The following is a 24,016-nucleotide window of genomic DNA, read 5'->3' on the forward strand; positions in this document are numbered from 1 at the left end:
CCCCCCCCCCCCCCCCCCCCCAACACAGAGCCTGAATATACTACTTCTTACATCCCACCGTTCTAGCACTGGGCCTCTCTGCTCAAATAGGTTTCTTCATTGTGCAAGCACAGGCGTGGGTGAGAGTGACCGCAATGGGCATGCACAAGTATGGTCTGCGCATGCCCAGTAGAACTAAGGCACCTGTGCAAGGTTTTGTTTTTTACCCTGTGCAGATGCACTTCATTTTACTGGGCATGTGCAGACCTTACCTGCACATGCCCAGTACAGGTACACTCACCCACGCTCGCTTACTGAAAAACCAATTCAACCAGAAAGGAACCCAGCACTGGAAAGGTGAGGTATAGGAAGATACAGTAACCCCCTGGACTATCCTCCCATTCCATAGAGGTACCACAGCTCCCAGCAAGACCTACCTCCCTTATAAAAGTACCACAGTTCCCAGCATGCTCCTTCCCTCCATAGAGGCACCACAGCTCCCAGCATGCTCCTTCCCTCCATAGAGGCACCACAGCTCCCAGCATGCACCTCTTCCATAGAGGCCCGACACTTCTCACATAGTATTGGGTTGTCTCCCAGGGCCTCAGAGATGGCTGCTGGGCCCCCAGGCCTCCTCTAGTGTGAATAGTGGTCCCCCGGGGCCACTGCAGGACATTTTTTGTGGAACGCACTCACCTGGCTTGCTCCTCTGTGTGCTTCATCCTCGTGACCTGACAGAATGTACATATTCAAGTGGTCACAAAGCATGCAGAATAGCACACCAGCCGGACAGATGTCTGTGTGCACCGCTGTGAAAACTCAGAAGGGGCCCACTATTTACTTTGGAGGCGACCAGGTGGTAGGCCAGCTGGCTCTGGTGCCCTGAGGGAAAACAATACTATTTGGAGCAGGAGGGGCATGCTGGGATCTGTGGTGTGTCTATGGAAGTGGGGAAACATGCTGGGATCTGTGGTGCTTCTATGGAGGGAGAGGGGCATGTTGGCACCAGTAGTACATGTATAAAGGGGGGGGGGACTTGCTGGGATATGTGGTACCTCTATTGAAGGGAGAAGGGCTTGCTGGGGGCAGTGGTACCTCTAGAGAGAGGAAGTGGACAAATGGGACATGTAATGCTGTGGGAGAGGGGATGTCAGGACTCATGTACTCACATGCATGCAGGCCAGGGTCACAGGGACATCGGATTCTCCAGCTTCCTGTTGTAGCCAGTGAAGGCTGCACTGCATCTCCACATGTTAGCTGAGGTGTCCCATTCGGATGAGCACTTTCTCCTTCCCCCCTGCTTTGCTGTCTGGAGTCCTCGGAGGGGAGGGGAGAAGGAACTAACAGCTGCCGTGTGATCCTGGTCTCTGCACAGCAGGAAGTTCTCTGAGACAGGCCACGCTGTCGGCTGAGCTGCAGGCTGTGTGTTAGCTGCCTCTGCCTGCTGGGCTCTTGTGCCAGCGAGTCCAACCCGGCCATTCAAGCTGCCCATGCTTTAAGCCTTCTGCAAATGCCCCGTCAATGCACCTGCTGCCCGACCTGCTATGATTTATTCCAACCCTACTGTACTCTCCTCCACACCTCACACTAATAAACAAACACAAGCAGCTCTGTTACATGGCATGGGGTAGCCAGACTTAATCTGTCCGCAGCTGCCTGCTACTCTCTGATGCATGGCCGGGGCGGCTGTGGACAGATCAGGTTTGGCTGCCTCATGCTATGTAAGTTTGTAACAGAGCTGCCCCAGTAGCTTCTACAATGCCTGCGCCATGGATTTTTGTACATGTTACCGCTGCCCTCCGACTGAGAGCTAAGCAGTGACTCCCCACAGATCAGCTGTTTCAATCATCAGCCTGTGTGGCCGCCCAGCTTGTATCCCAGTGCCGCTCCTTCCCGCTCGCTAACCTGCCCGTACAATGTAAACACAGATCCTCCTCCATAAGGTTGCTGTAGCTTGCAGGGCTGCTGCTCGGATTCAAACAAATAGTGGCAGATAAATAGCGGTGTTTCTTTCATCAGAGCGATCAGAGAGTTCCCAGACGCGCCATGTAATTCAAATACAGGAAGTGACATCACTCACTTCCTGTACATGGCGCGTCTGGGAACTCTCTGATCGATCTGATGAAAGAAACACCGCTATTTATCTGCCACTATTTGTTTGAATCCGAGCAGCAGCCCTGCAAGCTACAGCAACCTTATGGAGGAGGATCTGTGTTTACATTGTACGGGCAGGTTAGCGAGCGGGAAGGAGCGGCACTGGGATACAAGCCGGGGCGGCCACACAGGCTGATGATTGAAACAGCTGATCTCTGTCAGCTGCAACAGCGCCCCAGCCAGGCTGCCGCCCTAGGCCTCAGCCTTTGTGGCCTGCCCACAAATCCGGCCCTGCATACTACATGGAAGGGGGTAAGATTTCTGTCTGATGGGGAGTGCAGCTCCATAGAATAGACTGTGTAGGTGTGGCTCTCATACTACATGGAAGGGGGTAAGATTTCTGTCTGATGGGGAGTTCAGCTCCATAGAATAGACTGTGTAGGTGTGGCTCTCATACTACATGGAAGTGGGTAAGATCTCTATCTGATGGGGAGTTCAGCTCCATAGAATAGACTGTGTAGGTATGGCTCTCATACTACATGGAAGGGGGTAAGATTTCTGTCTGATGTGGAGTTCAGCTCCATAGAATAGACTGTGAAGGTATGGCTCTCATACTACATGGAAGGGTGTAAGATTTCTGTCTGATGGGGAGTGCAGCTCCATAGAATAGACTGTGTAGGTGTGGCTCTCATACTACATGGAAGGGGGTAAGATCTCTGTCTGATGGGGAGTGCAGCTCCATAGAATAGACTGTGTAGGTGTGGCTCTCATACTACATGGAAGGGGGTAAGATTTCTGTCTGATGGGGAGTGCAGCTCCATAGAATAGACTGTGTAGGTATGGCTCTCATACTACATGGAAGGGGGTAAGATTTCTGTCTGATGGGGAGTTTAGCTTCATAGAATAGACTGTGTAGGTATGGCTCTCATACTACATGGAAGGGGGTAAGATTTCTGTCTGATGTGGAGTTCAGCTCCATAGAATAGACTGTGTAGGTGTGGCTCTCATACTACATGGAAGGGGGTAAGATTTCTGTCTGATGGGGAGTGCAACTCCTCAGAATAGACTGTGTAGGTGTGGCTCTCATACTACATGGAAGGGGGTAAGATTTCTGTCTGATGGGGAATTCAGCTCCATAGAATAGACTGTGTAGGTATGGCTCTCATACTACATGGAAGGGGGTAAGATTTCTGTCTGATGGGGAGTGCAGCTCCATAGAATAGACTGTGTAGGTATGGCTCTCATACTACATGGAAGGGGGTAAGATTGCTGTCTGATGGGGAGTGCAGCTCCATAGAATAGACTGTGTAGGTGTGGCTCTCATACTACATGGAAGGGGGTAAGATTTCTGTCTGATGGGGAATTCAGCTCCATAGAAAAGACTGTGTAGTTATGGCTCTCATACTACATGGAAGGGGGTAAGATTGGTCTGTGATCTTTCATTTTCCAAAGACTATAGTCTGATGTGTGTATGATCCTTAAGAGTTGAAAGATTGTCAGTGAAGGTTTGTCCTTGCAGTGGGCAGGGTAAGGTTTCTGGAGATCGGTGGTAAGATGGTGTTTGAGGATTTCACACGGGTGAATTCCTCTCGGTAATGGGTCTTCTGCAAGTGAAATGGTTTCATGAGGGGCATGCAGATCAGAGCAGCATGCCCAAGGTTGGTTGGTGATTATCCTCCGGTTTCCTTACCCTGACTATTTACTGTTTTTTTTTTGGTTACAAAGTAAGGTGTTTTATATTAAAATGTTTTTGTAAAATTTTATAAAGTTGGGTAACTTTAGCCTATAAAGTTCCAACGTCAATGAGCAGTCCCAGTGTTTATGTTGGTGGTTGTGATCTGTTGGGCTAAAGTAGAGTGACCATACGTCCCGCTTTACCTGGGACAGGTCCCGCCTTCGGGGTCTGCTGTCCCAGGCTGCATGAGGTCCCGGGAAACGTCCCGCTTTTAGCTGCGGGACGTCCTGGCCTCGGGACTCTGGCCACCGTATCTGCATGAACTGGCTGCGGCGTCTATAGACGCCGTGCCAGTTCATTGCCCGCAGCCCCGCTCCAGCCTGCATTCTCTTCCATTCCGGCAGGCGAGCAGGGCTACGGGAAGATGGCTGTCGAAGCCCTGTACTGGAGTCTATTTGTATTTCCAGTACAGGGCTTCGGGCACCATCTTCCCGTAGCCCTGCTCTGCCTGTCAGCGCGGGAGACTGTGCAGAAGGATCATCCAGGGAGCTGCGTGCCAGAGGCCGGAGACTTCTGTCAGGTTAGTAAATGCTTTTTTTTTTCCAGGTGAAATGTTGCTCACATTGTGTTTATTTTGTGCTGAAATGTTGCTCACATTGTGTTTATTTTGTGCTGACATGTTGCCCCCATTGCGTTTATTTTGTGCTGACATATTGCCCACATTGCATTTATTTTGTGCTGACATGTTGCCCACATTGCATTTATTTTGTGCTGACATGTTGCCCACATTGCGTTTATTTTGTGCTGACATGTTGCCCACATTGCATTTATTTTGTGCTGATATGTTGCCCACATAGCGTTAATTTTGTGCTGACATGTTGCTCCCATTGCGTTTATTTTGTGCTGAAATGTTGCTCACATCGCGTTTACTTTGTGCTGAAATGTTGCGCACATTACGTTTATTTTGTGCTGAAATATTGCTCACATTGCGTTTATTTTGTGCTGAAATGTTGCTCACATTGCGTTTATTTTGTGCTGACATGTTGCTCACATTGCGTTTATTTTGTGCTGAAATGTTGCTCACATTGCGTTTATTTTGTGCTGAAATTTTGCTCACATCGCGTTTATTTTGTGCTGACATGTTGCTCCCATTGCGTTTATTTTGTGCTGAAATGTTGCTCACATTGCGTTTATTTTGTGCTAAAAATGTTGTTCACATTACATTTATTTTGTGCTGAAATATTGCTCACATTGCGTTTATTTTGTGCTGACATGATGCACACATTGCATTTATTTTGTGCTGACTTTGCTCACATTGCGTTTACTTTGTGCTGAAATGTTGCCCCCATTGCGTTTATTTTGTGCTGAAATGTTGCTCACATTGCGTTTATTTTGTGCTGAAATGTTGCTCCCATTGCGTTTATTTTGTGCTAAAAATGTTGTTCACATTACATTTATTTTGTGCTGAAATATTGCTCACATTGCGTTTATTTTGTGCTGACATGATGCACACATTGCATTTATTTTGTGCTGACTTTGCTCACATTGCGTTTACTTTGTGCTGAAATGTTGCCCCCATTGCGTTTATTTTGTGCTGAAATGTTGCCCACATTGTGTTTATTTTCTGTTGTCTGGGGTAACTGTTGCTGCATTTATTATTTAATGGTCATAGTTGGCTATGTTTGCTGCTTTGGGGTTATGGTATACTAATAAATAGCATCACACAGTTTCTGCACACCCATGATGCGAATCCTCATTTGACCACATCATGGCGTAAACACTGCTTTCTTATGCCTCGCTGTTACATCATTATGCTAGCTCCGCCCATACAATGTCATGGTCACGCCCATCTTTTACGCGGCACGCAGCCCCCCATTTTTCGCTGTGGCGCGTCTCCCTCCCATCCCAAGTTGAACCGACAAAAAATCTGGTCACTCTAGCTAAAGTACGATGTCCAGCAATAGCCCATAAAATGTATTTCCCTGGGAATCTGCAAACCAATATCTAATGCAGAGTAATATGCAAATCTATAATCAGACCCTCTGTAGATATTGGTTTATATCATCGATCTGGACACTCACCCATCTGGCCTTCTCAATCTTCCTCTGTTCGGCCTCCATCCTGGCCTGTTCTCTCCTGCATAGACACAAGAGAATAATGCCACCAGAACTTCCTTATACATTCCACCGTCTATAGATGCAGAACCTGCAAACCAAACATTCCTCTAGGTCCTCCTGCCAGCAGCAGCTTTAGTAATAAGCCCAATCTACATGATACGATTCTTTGTGCGATTCGATTATGATTCTGTTTACGATCCGATTAAATCCGACATGTGCAATCGGGATTCGATTCGATTCAATCGAATTGAATCGAATCCCGATTAGACATGTCGGATTTAATCGGATCGTAAATAGAATCGTAACTGAATCGCACAAAGAATCGTATCGTGTAGATGGGGCTATACAGCAATACACAATGCTATCAGTCTGTGTGAGCTTGCATTATTTGATTACAGGAGAGGAGAGCGGAATGATGAGCTCATCAGTGAGCTGCTGACTGGTTCTGTCCAATCAGAAGGCTGTCATGTATTGGATAGGATGTCAGTGCTATGTAACTGGCCTGTAGGAATCACAGGACTGGCCGGACACAATGACAAGTCCTGCAGCTGGCACAACATAACAGCTATACTGCATCTCTCTTGTGTATTTGTCTTTCTGTTTTACCTTCGGCTTTACACATTATCTGTCATGATGTTTATGTATTCCTGATTGCTTTTCCTCTCACTTATCTCTATATGAAGTGTATCTTCAATTACAGAGACAGGAAAAAATAGCTTTCCATGTTCTGTAACTCCGCCTTTGAGTGTCATCTCTATTCTTGCCTGACCAGTTTCTATCTATGCTAATTTAAAGGAACTCTAAACTGAGAGGGATATGGATGTTTCCTTTTAAACAATACCAGTTGCCTGGCAGTCCTGCTGAATTCTTTGGCTGCAGTAGTGGCTGAATAACACACCTGAAACAAGCATGCAGCTAATCCAGTCTGACTTCAGTCAGAGCTCCTGATCTGAATGCTTGTTCAGGGCTAGGGTCTGTGGCTAAAAGTATTAGAGACACAGGATCAGCAGGAGAGTCAGGCAACTGGTATTATCTTAAAAGGAAAAATCCATATCCTTCTCAGTTTAGGACCCAAAGCAGATTGGGTCAAAGAAATGTCCTTACTTGATTCGCTTCTGGGTATCCTCCAGTTGCTGTCTTTCAACTTACAGAAAATAACACCGAAAGGTGGAAAGAGAGAGCGTACACTCCCAAACAGATGCTTTCAGGATGTCTACAGAGACCATGCACATGTGAATTTGTCCACACCCCCTGATCAGGACAAAAGTCACAGGATTGGCTCAAATGTCACATGACCCTGGGGGCCACGAAACGATCGTCGGCCAACTGGTCAGACCTGTATTGCATGTGTGTGTAATGGGACAATAAACATGCAACTTGTTCCCGGCAGACTGTGCGCAGTCTCCTCCTTTGGATACTAAACAGTAAAGCAGTCACATGGCCAGCACAAGAGTCACGTGACTTGCACAGAAGACACCTCACCTCTGCTCTTCCACCATCTTCTCCTTCTCCTCGATGCGTCGCTCTCTCTCCTCTTCCTCCTGCCGCTCTCTCTCTACTCTGGCCTTCTCCATGTGGATCCGCTCCTCCTGCAGCCGCAGCCGCTCCATGTCCTTCCGCCGCTCCTCCTCTCTCTGCAGAGCAAACAGCGGGGTTACACAGGGGCGGGGGAGAAGCAGTGAGGGGGGCAGACAGGTCGGTGGAACTTGTCTGTCTGGGGTTTCCTGTCCAGCATAATCCTCGGGGTCCAGTATATAAACTCCTCTGGACCGGCTGGAGGTGATAGTCTCAGGGGACTGAACATTGGATATTTCTCACAGCTCTGACATGCTAGCAATGTGTGACGGATAGAACACAGAAAGGACTGCACAGGAATGATTGGCTGCTATGATATCATCCCAGCACTGACAAGGAATTGGGCAGATGGCACTATAAACAATAAAAGAGGCATCAGAGTGCTGCTGTCTCACCTCATTCCTCTCCCAGAAGGATTCTCTCTTACTAAACTTCATCTCAATAGCTGGGTTCGTCTTCGTATAATTTGTTCCCTGTTAAAAAAAAATAATACTTTTAATACAGGATACAGGCTACATTGTTCTAAATGTGGTGCCCATGTAAGTGTTTACTGTTACAGTGTTATGGAGAGGAGGGGAGTGTGCTGTCATACAGCAGTGTCAGTGTGATGGATAGGAGGGGAGTGTGCTGTCACACAGCAGTGCCAGTGTTATAGATAGGAGGGGAGTGTGCTCTCACACAGCAGTGCCAGTGTTATAGATAGGAGGGGAGTGTGCTCACACAGCAGTGCCAGTGTTATAGATAGGAGCGGAGTGTGCTCTCACACAGCAGTGCCAGTGTTATAGATAGAAGGGGAGTGTGCTGTCATACAGCAGTGCCAGTGTGATGGAGAGGAGGGGATTGTGCTGTTACACAGCAGTGCCAGTGTGATGGATAGGAGGGGAGTGTGCTGTCATACAGCAGTGTCAGTGTGATGGATAGGAGGAAAGTGTGCTGTCACACAGCAGTGCCAGTGTTAGATAGGATGGGAGTGTGCTGTCATACAGTAGTGTCAGTGTGATGGATAGGAGGGGAGTGTGCTGTCACACAGCAGTGTCAGTGTTATAGATAGGAGGGGAGTGTGCTGTAACACAGCAGTGCCAGTGTTAGATAGGAGGGGAGTGTGCTGTCATACAGTAGTGTCAGTGTGATGGATAGGAGGGGAGTGTGCTGTCACACAGCAGTGTCAGTGTTATAGATAGGAGGGGAGTGTGCTGTCACACAGCAGTGTCAGTGTGATGGATAGGAGAGGAGTGTGCTGTCACACAGCAGTGTATATGATGGATAGGAGGGGAGTGTGCTGTCACACAGCAGTGTCAGTGTGATAGAGAGGAGGGGAGTGTTCTGTCTCACAGCAGTAGCAGTGTAATGTAGTAAATATCGGTATATCTCACCACCACATCACGAGATCCAGGAATACGTGGTCTGTGGAAGGAACGGACCGGCTGTGGCACTTTCCCGAGGGCTTGAGTTATGGCTTCCTGCGTGATGTCCGCTACCTTCTGAGCTCTGAGCATAACACTGGCTTCCTGCAGAGGGGAGACAAGATGGAGTCAGACCTGGGAATTGCAGAAAACTCACTTGATAGCTTTGTCTACCTTTCTGACTAGCTAGCTGGCTGGGTGACAGCAGGCGATGAGATGCTAAACATTTTGGCTGGCATGCACATTTAATATAAATGTTATGCTCCCCTCCCATTTTCTTAAAACAGAACAGGATTACTGTAACCCTTTAAAATCTGTCACCAGAAAATGATAAAGAGTGATTGTTTTGGGTGACAGATATTTTGTTTATCCAGAGGAAGACAGCGTACAAGTGCTTATAGAAAGCTGTTTATGTGTGCTTACAGAGGGGTGAGAGAGCCTAAGTGTTAATAGTCATTTCCGGGACGTGTCATTTCCGGGACGTGTCATTTCCGGGTTACTGGCCGGCTGGTGAATTGTAGCGGGAGGGTCAGTTACATATATGACAATAAAATGTATCTTTTTCCATACTGGCAAAATATCCCCTGACTTGACCCGCCGTAGTCAGTACAAGCACTGCTAGCACAATTCAGTTAAATGATGCAATGGCGATGGACAATCAGCTGCAAACCCCTCTTAAAGTGAGTCTGAAGTGTAAATCTAAAAAAAACATATTGTCACCTAAGGAGAGGGAAGGCTCTGGGGCCTATAGAGCCACCCGCTCCTCCTATGGTCCCCTCATTCCATCGCTGGATCTCGCATTAGCAGTCTACGATCAATGGGTCAGAGACTGTCAGAGACTGCTCACTTACACCACTGCGGGAGGCTTCTGCTCCGTACTGCGCATGCGCGAGAAAACATTCTTGCACACTTAAAGAGAAACTCCAACCTATAATTGAAATTTATCCCAATCAGTAGCTGATACCCCCTTTTACATGAGAAATATAATGCTTTTCACAAACAGACCATCAGGGGGCGCTGTATGACTGATTTTGTGCTGAAACCCCTCCCACAAGAAGCTCTGGGACCGCGGTACTTTTGGCAGTTTGTTACAATGTAACAAGGCTCACAGACAGGAAATAGCTGTTTACAGCTGTCTCTAACAGCCCAAACAGCTAGGAGCAGCTACATAACCTGCCCACAGTAAAAATGTCACCATGTAATAAATGTCAGAATGTAAATCGGGGAGAGGAAAGATTTTACAATGAGCAAACACTGACTAAATCATTTATACATAATTATGGTAAAAAATGAAGCACTTTTTTTACTACATTATTTTCACTGGAGTTCCTCTTTAAACAGTTCGGAGCTGCCTACACTCAGACTGCTGAAGCCTCCAGCAGCAGCGGAAGGGAGCAGTCTGACTGCTAATGGAGGAGGAACGGGGAAACGAGGACTTGGGAGGGGGGGAGGGGCGGTGCTGAGGTGATTGACAGATGCTCGCAGTGTTCCCCAACCCTGTCCTCAAGGCCCACCAACAGTGCTTATGTTTTGTAAAAAAACACAGAGGTAGATCATCAGCTCTGCTGAGACACATTAACAGTATTTTCCTCACATGCCATCATTCGATCAGATTTGTGGGATGGTAAGTAACCGGTAGGTAATTAACGATCAGTCTCTAACTGGGCCAATTAGGATACATTGGGGTTGATTCACTAAGAACAATAGTGCAAATAACCTCCTGTTACACACACTATTTAATCTGCGCACCTTAATTTTGACTCACTGCACGCTACGCGCGCTAATGGCAGCGTAGCGTGTTTAATCAAGTTTGGTTAGAGGAGCCCCTTTGGGTCCAGTGGCTTCAAAGGACGATATCCCTGCACTTTGATTGGCTCACTTGATAAGCAGCCTATTGAACCAATCAAAGTGCAGGGATCTCATCCTTTGAAGCCACTGGACCCGCCGGGGCTCAGGGCGGGACGAGCAGAGCGCCTGTTATGAAGATTTAGCCGGCGTTACTAGCTCGGTATGCTGTGCTCCTCCAACCAAACTTGACCAAGCATGCTACGATGCCATTAGCGTGCGTAGCGTGCAGAGAGTCAAAATTAAGGCGTGCAGATTAAATAACGCGTGTAACAGGAGGTTACTTGCGCTATTGTTCTTAGTGAATCAACCCCTTTCTCTCTCTTAATAGAATCGTAAAATCCGGCATTCTAATCGACAAAATACTGTTTTCCGATCGACCATAGATTTCTCCACACACTGCATGGTTTTCTGTACAATTAGATGGTAAAAGTCAAATTTTGGTACAATAATAATTAAGTCCAGGAGAGAGGTATATAATGGCATCTAAAGTCTATGGAAATATTGGGAGTATTGATGAAAATAGCCACTAGATGGCATTAGACTGAGGACCAGCCATTTTCCGCATAGAATGTATGGGTTCTCTATATCCTGAGGACGACCAATCAGGTCGCGGGGATAGGGGGACCCAACGTGCATGGGCGGCAAAGGGACGCGTAACAAGCGTCAAGATGGCCGCATCGGGCTTGCGTATCACCAACCCGGAAAAGCTTGCTATAAAAGACGTCGGCCGCCCCTGTGACGTCAGCCTCTGATGAGTCCGCACGGACAAAACGCGTAAGGCGGAGCCAGGGGCGTCTGACGTCACAAGGAGCAGGCAACTACATCGCCGGGGAAATTCAAGATTGACAGAGACGCGGATGTGCCATAGCGGGAACAAGACGCCGGCACCGCAGATAGGGCAATACCGCTGGGCTAGGAAGCCAGATACGCCTGAATTCCAACTGGATTACGTGAGTGCGCACTGAGCGCAGGGATTTGATGTTTTAAAAAGGTTTTATGCTATGTTTTGTCTTTTTATATTTTTATGAGGATTGGATTAAAATCTAAGGAAGTTGAATATCAAATCGCTAATTGGCTGGTTTATGCTTGAGACCCTGCTGGCATTTAGGGTGGCGTACATCCGGTGAGCTTGTACTCTATAGGGGAGCTGTGGACAGTCTATGCACTTGCAGTGAACGCACTTTATAGCACTGGGAGTGTGTGTGGTGATATATAACAAAAAAATCCGACAGTAATGCACTATGTCCAGATTTTTCTGCAGGTAAAAAGGAAATAGAAGAGGAGCGCTGTCATACAAAATATCTTGAATAACAAGACTGTGGACTTTTGATAGCGAAAACTCAAAGTGAACTAGTTGATGTAGATATATGGTTGCAGTGGGCGCAGTTTGCATAAACTATATAGGTAAAAATCAAATGATCGCATCTGAGGAAAATATTATCATTTATTATTATAAATATTGTTACCGGTCACCTTAAATGTGTTCGCACACAATACAATAAAATGTTACCAATTGTTAAGAAAAAAGAATGATTGTACAGCAAAATGTAAAGTTTTATTGATGTTTTCAAATGAGAAATGTGGTCAGCTTTCTCCTTTTTTCTATAAAAGTCGATCAGGAGTGGCAGGAAATTATTATTATTATTATTTTTAAATGAAATGGTGTATGTTTTATTTTTTATAAACGGGGTGGGAGGGATTAAACAGACAGATTGATACACTGGTCCGATGTTCCAAAAACTATTAATTGTACAGCAACCCTCCTGTTACCTTGAAGAACCTGCGGATGGCTGGCAGGTGCTGCATGGTGACTTCCCTGCAGGCGGCGTCCGCATTCTCCCCAACCTGCAACAGAAAGAACAGGAACATTCCACAAGAAGGAAATATACATGCACTAGTGACCTTAGCTCGTTTAAAAACAGGCTAGGTCTGTCACCACACATATCAGCGAGCATGCACCCGCTGCACGCATGCGCCCGCACCCTCCACGCGCCCGCACCCGCCCGCTGCACGCGCGCACCGGCCTCGTGCACACACACGCCTGCCCCTTCTGGTCCTGTCCTCCTGACACACAGACATGGGATACAGGCACACTTGCTCTTTATTAGGTAGGATAGCTCCCAACTGTCCCTATTTTGGAGGGACAGTCCCTCTTTCGGAGCCCTGTCCCTCTGTCCCTCTTTCCTCCTCATTTGTTCCTCTTTCAGGACTTTGTCCCTCTTTCTATGTAAATATATATATTTCTCTACTAAAAATGTGTTTGATTGACTCTAAACTTTATTCCCATCCTTTAAATTGATATATTACTAATTTTAAAATGCTAATATGAAGGAAAATGAACCAGGATAGAAAAGACCAGTGTGGTTTGAATTATAAAACAACATAGTTTTCTTATGAAATCTTTATGGTATGCTTGACTAGGGGTGTGGTGGGGCGTGATCAGGGTGTGGCAGGGGCGTGGCTTAAGTCAGTGCTGGGCCGAAATTACGCATGAGCGTAATTACGCATCATAATTCAATGTAAATTTACGCGTAAGCGTTACGCGTAACTTACGGTCTTACGCGTAATTATTTACGCGTAAGACCGTAAGTGGTATCGTAATTACACTGTCTACCGTAATTGCTAGGCATGCGTAATTTTACGAACACTTACGCGTAATTTTACGCGTAATTACTAACGTAAAATCTCCCATTTTCTAAGAGTAGCCAATCAGTCAACATCCTAAGCAACCAATAGTATCTTCTCCCACCCTTCAGTATAAGCGTACGTTTTGACGCATACGAATGATATGTACGCAATAACTGTCACATTGACGGCTATTGCGTACATATCGTCCGCATGCGTCAAAAAATATGCATTAATGAGTATTAGGGCACTACGCGTAACATCGTAGTGTAAGCGCCTTCATTACGGTATCCTTACGAGTAATTGCGTAAGTTTACGCGTAATTACAGTGATGTACCGTAGATAATTTCCTACGCCGTAACCGTAATTGCGTAATGCGTAATAGCGTAAAATTACACATAATGATCCGTAAGCGTAGATTTTTCCATTACGACCAGCACTGGCTTAAGTGTCCCTTTTTCTTCACTCAAAAAGTTGGGAGGTATGTACATGTCATTTGAGATGTCGGCGAACGGTTCCCGAACCGTTCGCCGGCGAACCCCTCACCCTTTACTACTTCCGAGTCGCTATGACCCTTAGTAGTACGGCTGCACTGGGCCGGCGGTGGGCGTCCTAGATCGCGCACCTGTTGCCGGGAACTTTCTGCGGATGTGCGTGATGTCATGAGTGATGTCACGCGCAGAGAGTGCCCGGCAACAGGCGCACGATCAAAGACGCGCACCGCCGGCCCAGCGCAGCCATTCTACTAAGGGTCATAGCGACCCGGAAGTAGTACGGCCCCATAGAGATTTACGGGCGAACTGTTCGCTCACATCTCTACATGTCATACATATGTGTGTGTTATACCAACCTAGGCCCTATCTTAAAGTGCCAGCGTGCTACCTGCCGTATCTCATGGGCAGAGGCGGCCTTTGGGGAAGGCGAGTAGGGCAATAGACCCAAGCCCTGCAACCTAAAGGAGACCCCGTAACGTTGCCAGGAGTACGTCATGCGGCCGCAGCTGGGCTCCCTACCTAATCTATGGCCCACCCGCACCTACAGTCATGTGATGGGTCTGTGCATGGTACAGGAGTTCTGATAACGGTTATTACTTACTAATGGTCAGTGAGAAAATGTAATGCAAATTGAATGCAACTGGGGATCGAAATAGTCCACGTTGGCAGGAAGTACTTTTGGACTACACCAATGCCAATCTGCATAATAATATGTGCAATACATTTGCATAAACCTGGGAATTAGAGTCATCCCGTTGACCATGCATACTGTGGATATAAGTTTCTACAGACTTCTATGGTGTAGAAGCAACATATTAAGGTGGAACTCCAGTCACACGCTCTCTATCTCTGTTACTTTAGGAGGGAAGCATGATCTTCAGATCTCCCCTGACTTCCTGCATCAGTGACATCTGACATCAACACAGGAAGTGAGGTCATCTCCAGCAGGGAATTAAGAAGAGGGAATAATTCAGGCAATGGGGCACCAGTTCTGGGGGTCAGTTAAACAGTCACAGATGGAGTCCTCCTCCCTCTGACTTCCTGTTCCAGTAAAATCTGACATCAGGAGAGGAAGTGAGGTCATCTCCAGCAGGGAAACAGGAAGTGGGTATAATTCAGCCAATGGGGCACCAGTTCTGAGTATCCCTTACAGTCACAGGTAGAGTCCTCCCCCCTCTGTCTTTCTGTCAAGCCTCTAAGATAAGATAGGAGGGGAACGTTCCAGAACCAGGCCCTAATGGCAATAAATATCTCGAAAAGGGAAACCCGGGATGTAAGTTACACATTGGCATGAGAAAAAGAGATTTATTTTGCTGCAGGTGTGGCCTATAACAGTAGATGTGGCTATATACATCAACACTGTAACAGCTTCCTTCTTTACCCCTACTCCATGTTCTGGCTTACAGTGCCCCCAGGGTTAGGAATCGGTTGGGAGGTCATATTGGCTTAAGCATTGGTGTGTGTGTGTGTGTGCGCACGCGCACAGGCATCTAGTCTTACTCAGTGTATGAGGATGCATCAGGACAGGTGGGCGGTCTTACCCAGTGTATGAGGATGCATCAGGACGGGTGGGCGGTCTCACCCAGTGTATGAGGATGCATCAGGATGGGTGGGCGGTCTTACCCAGTGTATGAGGATGCATCAGGACGGGTGGGCGGTCTTACCCAGTGTATGAGGATGCATCAGGACGGGTGGGCGGTCTTACCCAGTGTATGAGGATGCATCAGGATGGGTGGGCGGTCTTACCCAGTGTATGAGGATGCATCAGGACGGGTGGGCGGTCTTACCCAGTGTATGAGGATGCATCAGGATGGGTGGGCGGTCTTACCCAGTGTATGAGGATGCATCGGGACAGGTGGGCGGTCTTACCCAGTGTATGAGGAGGCATCAGGACAGGTGGGCGGTCTCACCCACTGTATGAGGATGCATCAGGACGGGTGGGCGTTCTTACCCAGTGTATGAGGAGGCATCAGGACAGATGGGCGGTCTTACCCAGTGTATGAGAGTGCATCAGGACAGGTTGGCGGTCTTACCCAGTGTATGAGGATGCATCAGGACAGGTGGGCGGTCTTACCCAGTGTATGAGGATACATCGGGACAGGTGGGCGGTCTTACCCAGTGTATGAGGATGCATCGGGACAGGAGGGCGGTCTTACCCAGTGTATGAGGATACATCGGGACAGGTGGGCGGTCTTACCCAGTGTATGAGGATGCATCGGGACAGGAGGGCGGTCTTACCCAGTGTATGAGGATACATCGGGACAGGTGGGCGGTCTTACCCAGTGTATGAGGATACATCAGGACAGGTGGGCGGTCTTACCCAGTGTATAAGGATACATCGGGACAGGTGGGCGGTCTTACCCAGTGTATGAGGATGCATCGGGACAGGTGGGCGGTCTTACCCAGTGTATGAGGATACATCGGGACAGGTGGGCGGTCTTACCCAGTGTATGAGGATACATCGGGACAGGTGGGCGGTGTTACCCAGTGTATGAGGATGCATCAGGACAGGTGGGCGGTCTTACCCAGTGTATGAGGATGCATCAGGACAGGTGGGCGGTCTTACCCAGTGTATGAGGATGCATCGCGACAGGTGGGCGGTCTTACCCAGTGTATGAGAATACATCAGGACAGGGGAGCGGTCTTACCCAGTGTATGAGGATGCATCGGGACAGGTGGGCGGTCTTACCCAGTGTATGAGGATGCATCAGGACAGGTGGGCGGTCTTACCCAGTGTATGAGGAAGGATGCATCGGGACAGGTGGGCGGTCTTACCCAGTGTATGAGGATGCATCGGGACAGGTGGGCGGTCTTACCCAGTGTATGAGGATACATCGGGACAGGAGGGCGGTCTTACCCAGTGTATGAGGATACATCAGGACAGGTGGGCGGTCTTACCCAGTGTATAAGGATACATCGGGACAGGTGGGCGGTCTTACCCAGTGTATGAGGAGGCATCAGAACAGGTGGGTGGTCTTACCCAGTATATGAGGATGCATCAGGACGGGTGGGCGGTCTTACCCAGTGTATGAGGATGCATCAGGACAGGTGGGCGGTCTTACCCAGTGTATGAGGATGCATCGGGACGGGTGGGCGGTCTTACCCAGTGTATGAGGAGGCATCAGGACAGGTGGGCGGTCTTACCCAGTGTATGAGGATACATCAGGACAGGTGGGCGGTCTTACCCAGTGTATGAGGATACATCAGGACAGGTGGGCGGTCTTACCCAGTGTATGAGGATGCATCAGGATGGGTGGGCGGTCTTACCCAGTGTATGAAGATACATCGGGACAGGTGGGCGGTCCTACCCAGTGTATGAGGATGCATCAGGACAGGTGGGCGGTCTTACCCACTGTATGAGGATGCATCAGGACAGGTGGGCGGTCTTACCCAGTGTATGAGGATACATCGGGACAGGTGGGCGGTCTTACCCAGTGTATGAGGATGCATCAGGACAGGTGGGCGGTCTCACCCACTGTATGAGGATGCATCAGGACAGGTGGGCGGTCTTACCCAGTGTATGAGGATACATCGGGACAGGTGGGCGGTGTTACCCAGTGTATGAGAATACATCAGGACAGGGGGGCGGTCTTACCCAGTGTATGAGGATACATCAGGACAGGTGGACGGTCTTAACCAGTGTATGAGGATGCATCGGGACAGGTGGGCGGTCTTACCCAGTGTATGAGGATGCATCAGGACGGGTGGGCGGTCTTACCCAGTGTATGAGGATGCATCAGGATGGGTGGGCGGTCTTACCCAGTGTATGAGGATGCATCAGGACGGGTGGGCGGTCTTACCCAGTGTATGAGGATGCATCAGGACGGGTGGGCGGTCTTACCCAGTGTATGAGGATGCATCAGGATGGGTGGGCGGTCTTACCCAGAGTATGAGGATGCATCAGGACGGGTGGGCGGTCTTACCCAGTGTATGAGGATGCATCAGGATGGGTGGGCGGTCTTACCCAGTGTATGAGGATGCATCGGGACAGGTGGGCGGTCTTACCCAGTGTATGAGGAGGCATCAGGACAGGTGGGCGGTCTCACCCACTGTATGAGGATGCATCAGGACGGGTGGGCGTTCTTACCCAGTGTATGAGGAGGCATCAGGACAGATGGGCGGTCTTACCCAGTGTATGAGAGTGCATCAGGACAGGTTGGCGGTCTTACCCAGTGTATGAGGATGCATCAGGACAGGTGGGCGGTCTTACCCAGTGTATGAGGATACATCGGGACAGGTGGGCGGTCTTACCCAGTGTATGAGGATGCATCGGGACAGGAGGGCGGTCTTACCCAGTGTATGAGGATACATCGGGACAGGTGGGCGGTCTTACCCAGTGTATGAGGATGCATCGGGACAGGAGGGCGGTCTTACCCAGTGTATGAGGATACATCGGGACAGGTGGGCGGTCTTACCCAGTGTATGAGGATACATCAGGACAGGTGGGCGGTCTTACCCAGTGTATAAGGATACATCGGGACAGGTGGGCGGTCTTACCCAGTGTATGAGGATGCATCGGGACAGGTGGGCGGTCTTACCCAGTGTATGAGGATACATCGGGACAGGTGGGCGGTCTTACCCAGTGTATGAGGATACATCGGGACAGGTGGGCGGTGTTACCCAGTGTATGAGGATGCATCAGGACAGGTGGGCGGTCTTACCCAGTGTATGAGGATGCATCAGGACAGGTGGGCGGTCTTACCCAGTGTATGAGGATGCATCGCGACAGGTGGGCGGTCTTACCCAGTGTATGAGAATACATCAGGACAGGGGAGCGGTCTTACCCAGTGTATGAGGATGCATCGGGACAGGTGGGCGGTTTTACCCAGTGTATGAGGATGCATCAGGACAGGTGGGCGTTTTACCCAGTGTATGAGAGTGCATCAGGACAGGTGGGCGGTCTTACCCAGTGTATGAGGATGCAGCGGGACAGGTGGGCGGTCTTACCCAGTGTATGAGGATGCATCAGGACGGGTGGGCGGTCTTACCCAGTGTATGAGGAGGCATCGGGACAGGTGGGCGGTCTTACCCAGTGTATGAGGATGCATCGGGACAGGTGGGCGGTCTTACCCAGTGTATGAGGAGGCATCGGGACAGGTGGGCGGTCTTACCCAGTGTATGAGGAAGGATGCATCGGGACAGGTGGGCGGTCTTACCCAGTGTATGAGGATGCATCGGGACAGGTGGGCGGTCTTACCCAGTGTATGAGGATACATCGGGACAGGAGGGCGGTCTTACCCAGTGTATGAGGATACATCGGGACAGGTGGGCGGTCTTACCCAGTGTATGAGGATACATCGGGACAGGTGGGCGGTCTTACCCAGTGTATAAGGATACATCGGGACAGGTGGGCGGTCTTACCCAGTGTATGAGGAGGCATCGGGACAGGTGGGCGGTCTTACCCAGTGTATGAGGATACATCGGGACAGGTGGGCGGTCTTACCCAGTGTATGAGGAGGCATCAGAACAGGTGGGTGATCTTACCCAGTGTATGAGGATGCATCAGGACAGGTGGGCGGTCTTACCCAGTGTATGAGGATGCATCAGGACGGGTGGGCAGTCTTACCCAGTATATGAGGATGCATCAGGACGGGTGGGCGGTCTTACCCAGTGTATGAGGATGCATCAGGACAGGTGGGCGGTCTTACCCAGTGTATGAGGATGCATCGGGACGGGTGGGCGGTCTTACCCAGTGTATGAGGAGGCATCAGGACAGGTGGGCGGTCTTACCCAGTGTATGAGGATGCATCAGGACAGGTGGGCGGTCTTACCCAGTGTATGAGGATGCATCAGGATGGGTGGGCGGTCTTACCCAGTGTATAAGGATACATCGGGACAGGAGGGCGGTCTTACCCAGTGTATGAGGATACATCGGGACAGGTGGGCGGTCTTACCCAGTGTATGAGGATACATCGGGACAGGTGGGCGGTCTTACCCAGTGTATAAGGATACATCGGGACAGGTGGGCGGTCTTACCCAGTGTATGAGGATACATCGGGACAGGTGGGCGGTCTTACCCAGTGTATGAGGATACATCGGGACAGGTGGGCGGTCTTACCCAGTGTATGAGGATGCATCAGGACAGGTGGGCGGTCTTACCCAGTGTATGAGGATGCATCAGGACAGGTGGGCAGTCTTACCCAGTGTATGAGGATGCATCGGGACAGGTGGGCGGTCTTACCCAGTGTATGAGAATACATCAGGACAGGGGGGCGGTCTTACCCAGTGTATGAGGATGCATCGGGACAGGTGGGCGGTCTTACCCAGTGTATGAGGATGCATCAGGACAGGTGGGCGGTCTTACCCAGTGTATGAGAGTGCATCAGGAAAGGTGGGCGGTCTTACCCAGTGTATGAGGATGCAGCTGGACAGGTGGGCGGTCTTACCCAGTGTATGAGGATGCATCAGGACGGGTGGGCGGTCTTACCCAGTGTATGAGGAGGCATCGGGACAGGTGGGCGGTCTTACCCAGTGTATGAGGATGCATCGGGACAGGTGGGCGGTCTTACCCAGTGTATGAGGAAGGATGCATCGGGACAGGTGGGCGGTCTTACCCAGTGTATGAGGATGCATCGGGACAGGTGGTCGGTCTTACCCAGTGTATGAGGATACATCGGGACAGGAGGGCGGTCTTACCCAGTGTATGAGGATACATCGGGACAGGTGGGCGGTCTTACCCAGTGTATAAGGATACATCGGGACAGGTGGGCGGTCTTACCCAGTGTATGAGGAGGCATCAGAACAGGTGGGTGGTCTTACCCAGTATATGAGGATGCATCAGGACGGGTGGGCGGTCTTACCCAGTGTATGAGGATGCATCAGGACAGGTGGGCGGTCTTACCCAGTGTATGAGGATGCATCGGGACGGGTGGGCGGTCTTACCCAGTGTATGAGGAGGCATCAGGACAGGTGGGCAGTCTTACCCAGTGTATGAGGATACATCAGGACAGGTGGGCGGTCTTACCCAGTGTATGAGGATACATCAGGACAGGTGGGCGGTCTTACCCAGTGTATGAGGAGGCATCAGGACAGGTGGGCGATCTTACCCAGTGTATGAGGATGCATCAGGATGGGTGGGCGGTCTTACCCAGTGTATGAAGATACATCGGGACAGGTGGGCGGTCCTACCCAGTGTATGAGGATGCATCAGGACAGGTGGGCGGTCTTACCCACTGTATGAGGATGCATCAGGACAGGTGGGCGGTCTTACCCAGTGTATGAGGATACATCGGGACAGGTGGGCGGTCTTACCCAGTGTATGAGGATGCATCAGGACAGGTGGGCGGTCTCACCCACTGTATGAGGATGCATCAGGACAGGTGGGCGGTGTTACCCAGTGTATGAGAATACATCAGGACAGGGGGGCGGTCTTACCCAGTGTATGAGGATACATCAGGACAGGTGGACGGTCTTAACCAGTGTATGAGGATGCATCGGGACAGGTGGGCGGTCTTACCCAGTGTATGAGGATGCATCAGGACGGGTGGGCGGTCTTACCCAGTGTATGAGGATGCATCAGGATGGGTGGGCGGTCTTACCCAGTGTATGAGGATGCATCAGGACGGGTGGGCGGTCTTACCCAGTGTATGAGGATGCATCAGGACGGGTGGGCGGTCTTACCCAGTGTATGAGGATGCATCAGGATGGGTGGGCGGTCTTACCCAGTGTATGAGGATGCATCAGGACGGGTGGGCGGTCTTACCCAGTGTATGAGGATGCATCAGGATGGGTGGGCGGTCTTACCCAGTGTATGAGGATGCATCGGGACAGGTGGGCGGTCTTACCCAGTGTATGAGGAGGCATCAGGACAGGTGGGCGGTCTCAACCACTGTATGAGGATGCATCAGGACGGGTGGGCGTTCTTACCCAGTGTATGAGGAGGCATCAGGACAGATGGGCGGTCTTACCCAGTGTATGAGAGTGCATCAGGACAGGTTGGCGGTCTTACCCAGTGTATGAGGATGCATCAGGACAGGTGGGCGGTCTTACCCAGTGTATGAGGATACATCGGGACAGGTGGGCGGTCTTACCCAGTGTATGAGGATGCATCGGGACAGGAGGGCGGTCTTACCCAGTGTATGAGGATACATCGGGACAGGTGGGCGGTCTTACCCAGTGTATGAGGATGCATCGGGACAGGAGGGCGGTCTTACCCAGTGTATGAGAATACATCGGGACAGGTGGGCGGTCTTACCCAGTGTATGAGGATACATCAGGACAGGTGGGCGGTCTTACCCAGTGTATAAGGATACATCGGGACAGGTGGGCGGTCTTACCCAGTGTATGAGGATGCATCGGGACAGGTGGGCGGTCTTACCCAGTGTATGAGGATACATCGGGACAGGTGGGCGGTGTTACCCAGTGTATGAGGATGCATCAGGACAGGTGGGCGGTCTTACCCAGTGTATGAGGATGCATCAGGACAGGTGGGCGGTCTTACCCAGTGTATGAGGATGCATCGGGACAGGTGGGCGGTCTTACCCAGTGTATGAGAATACATCAGGACAGGGGAGCGGTCTTACCCAGTGTATGAGGATGCATCGGGACAGGTGGGCGGTCTTACCCAGTGTATGAGGATGCATCAGGACAGGTAGGCGTTTTACCCAGTGTATGAGAGTGCATCAGGACAGGTGGGCGGTCTTACCCAGTGTATGAGGATGCAGCGGGACAGGTGGGCGGTCTTACCCAGTGTATGAGGATGCATCAGGACAGGTGGGCGGTCTTACCCAGTGTATGAGGATGCATCGGGACAGGTGGGTGGTCTTACCCAGTGTATGAGGAGGCATCGGGACAGGTGGGCGGTCTTACCCAGTGTATGAGGAAGGATGCATCGGGACAGGTGGGCGGTCTTACCCAGTGTATGAGGATGCATCGGGACAGGTGGGCGGTCTTACCCAGTGTATGAGGATACATCGGGACAGGAGGGCGGTCTTACCCAGTGTATGAGGATACATCGGGACAGGTGGGCGGTCTTACCCAGTGTATGAGGATACATCGGGACAGGTGGGCGGTCTTACCCAGTGTATAAGGATACATCGGGACAGGTGGGCGGTCTTACCCAGTGTATGAGGAGGCATCGGGACAGGTGGGCGGTCTTACCCAGTGTATGAGGATACATCGGGACAGGTGGGCGGTCTTACCCAGTGTATGAGGAGGCATCAGAACAGGTGGGTGATCTTACCCAGTGTATGAGGATGCATCAGGACAGGTGGGCGGTCTTACCCAGTGTATGAGGATGCATCAGGACGGGTGGGCGGTCTTACCCAGTATATGAGGATGCATCAGGACGGGTGGGCGGTCTTACCCAGTGTATGAGGATGCATCAGGACAGGTGGGCGGTCTTACCCAGTGTATGAGGATGCATCGGGACGGGTGGGCGGTCTTACCCAGTGTATGAGGATGCATCAGGACAGGTGGGCGGTCTTACCCAGTGTATGAGGATGCATCAGGACAGGTGGGCGGTCTTACCCAGTGTATGAGGATGCATCAGGATGGGTGGGCAGTCTTACCCAGTGTATAAGGATACATCGGGACAGGAGGGCGGTCTTACCCAGTGTATGAGGATACATCGGGACAGGTGGGCGGTCTTACCCAGTGTATGAGGATACATCGGGACAGGTGGGCGGTCTTACCCCGTGTATAAGGATACATCGGGACAGGTGGGCGGTCTTACCCAGTGTATGAGGATACATCGGGACAGGTGGGCGGTCTTACCCAGTGTATGAGGATACATCGGGACAGGTGGGCGGTCTTACCCAGTGTATGAGGATGCATCGGGACAGGTGGGCGGTCTTACCCAGTGTATGAGGATGCATCAGGACAGGTGGGCGGTCTTACCCAGTGTATGAGGATGCATCAGGACAGGTGGGCGGTCTTACCCAGTGTATGAGAATACATCAGGACAGGGGGGCGGTCTTACCCAGTGTATGAGGATGCATCGGGACAGGTGGGCGGTCTTACCCAGTGTATGAGGATGCATCAGGACAGGTGGGCGGTCTTACCCAGTGTATGAGAGTGCATCAGGAAAGGTGGGCGGTCTTACCCAGTGTATGAGGAGGCATCAGAACAGGTGGGTGATCTTACCCAGTGTATGAGGATGCATCAGGACAGGTGGGCGGTCTTACCCAGTGTATGAGGATGCATCAGGACGGGTGGGCGGTCTTACCCAGTATATGAGGATGCATCAGGACGGGTGGGCGGTCTTAC

General features: G+C 50.4%; 1 protein-coding gene across 1 annotated transcript in view; it reads right to left on the minus strand.

Moving 5' to 3' along the window:
- Positions 1-24,016, minus strand: part of LOC137562497 (mucin-2-like) — a 142,407-nt gene that overhangs the window by 26,746 nt on the left and 91,645 nt on the right. Inside the window, exons 4-8 of the mRNA XM_068273895.1 lie at positions 12,462-12,536; positions 8,814-8,948; positions 7,836-7,913; positions 7,348-7,499; positions 5,830-5,884 (exon numbers count right to left, since the gene is read on the minus strand). Coding sequence (XP_068129996.1) covers positions 5,830-5,884; positions 7,348-7,499; positions 7,836-7,913; positions 8,814-8,948; positions 12,462-12,536 — 495 coding nt within the window. The remainder of the gene's footprint in view (positions 1-5,829; positions 5,885-7,347; positions 7,500-7,835; positions 7,914-8,813; positions 8,949-12,461; positions 12,537-24,016) is intronic.

Source organism: Hyperolius riggenbachi, chromosome 1, assembly GCF_040937935.1.
Source record: "Hyperolius riggenbachi isolate aHypRig1 chromosome 1, aHypRig1.pri, whole genome shotgun sequence".
Lineage (NCBI taxonomy): Eukaryota > Metazoa > Chordata > Amphibia > Anura > Hyperoliidae > Hyperolius > Hyperolius riggenbachi.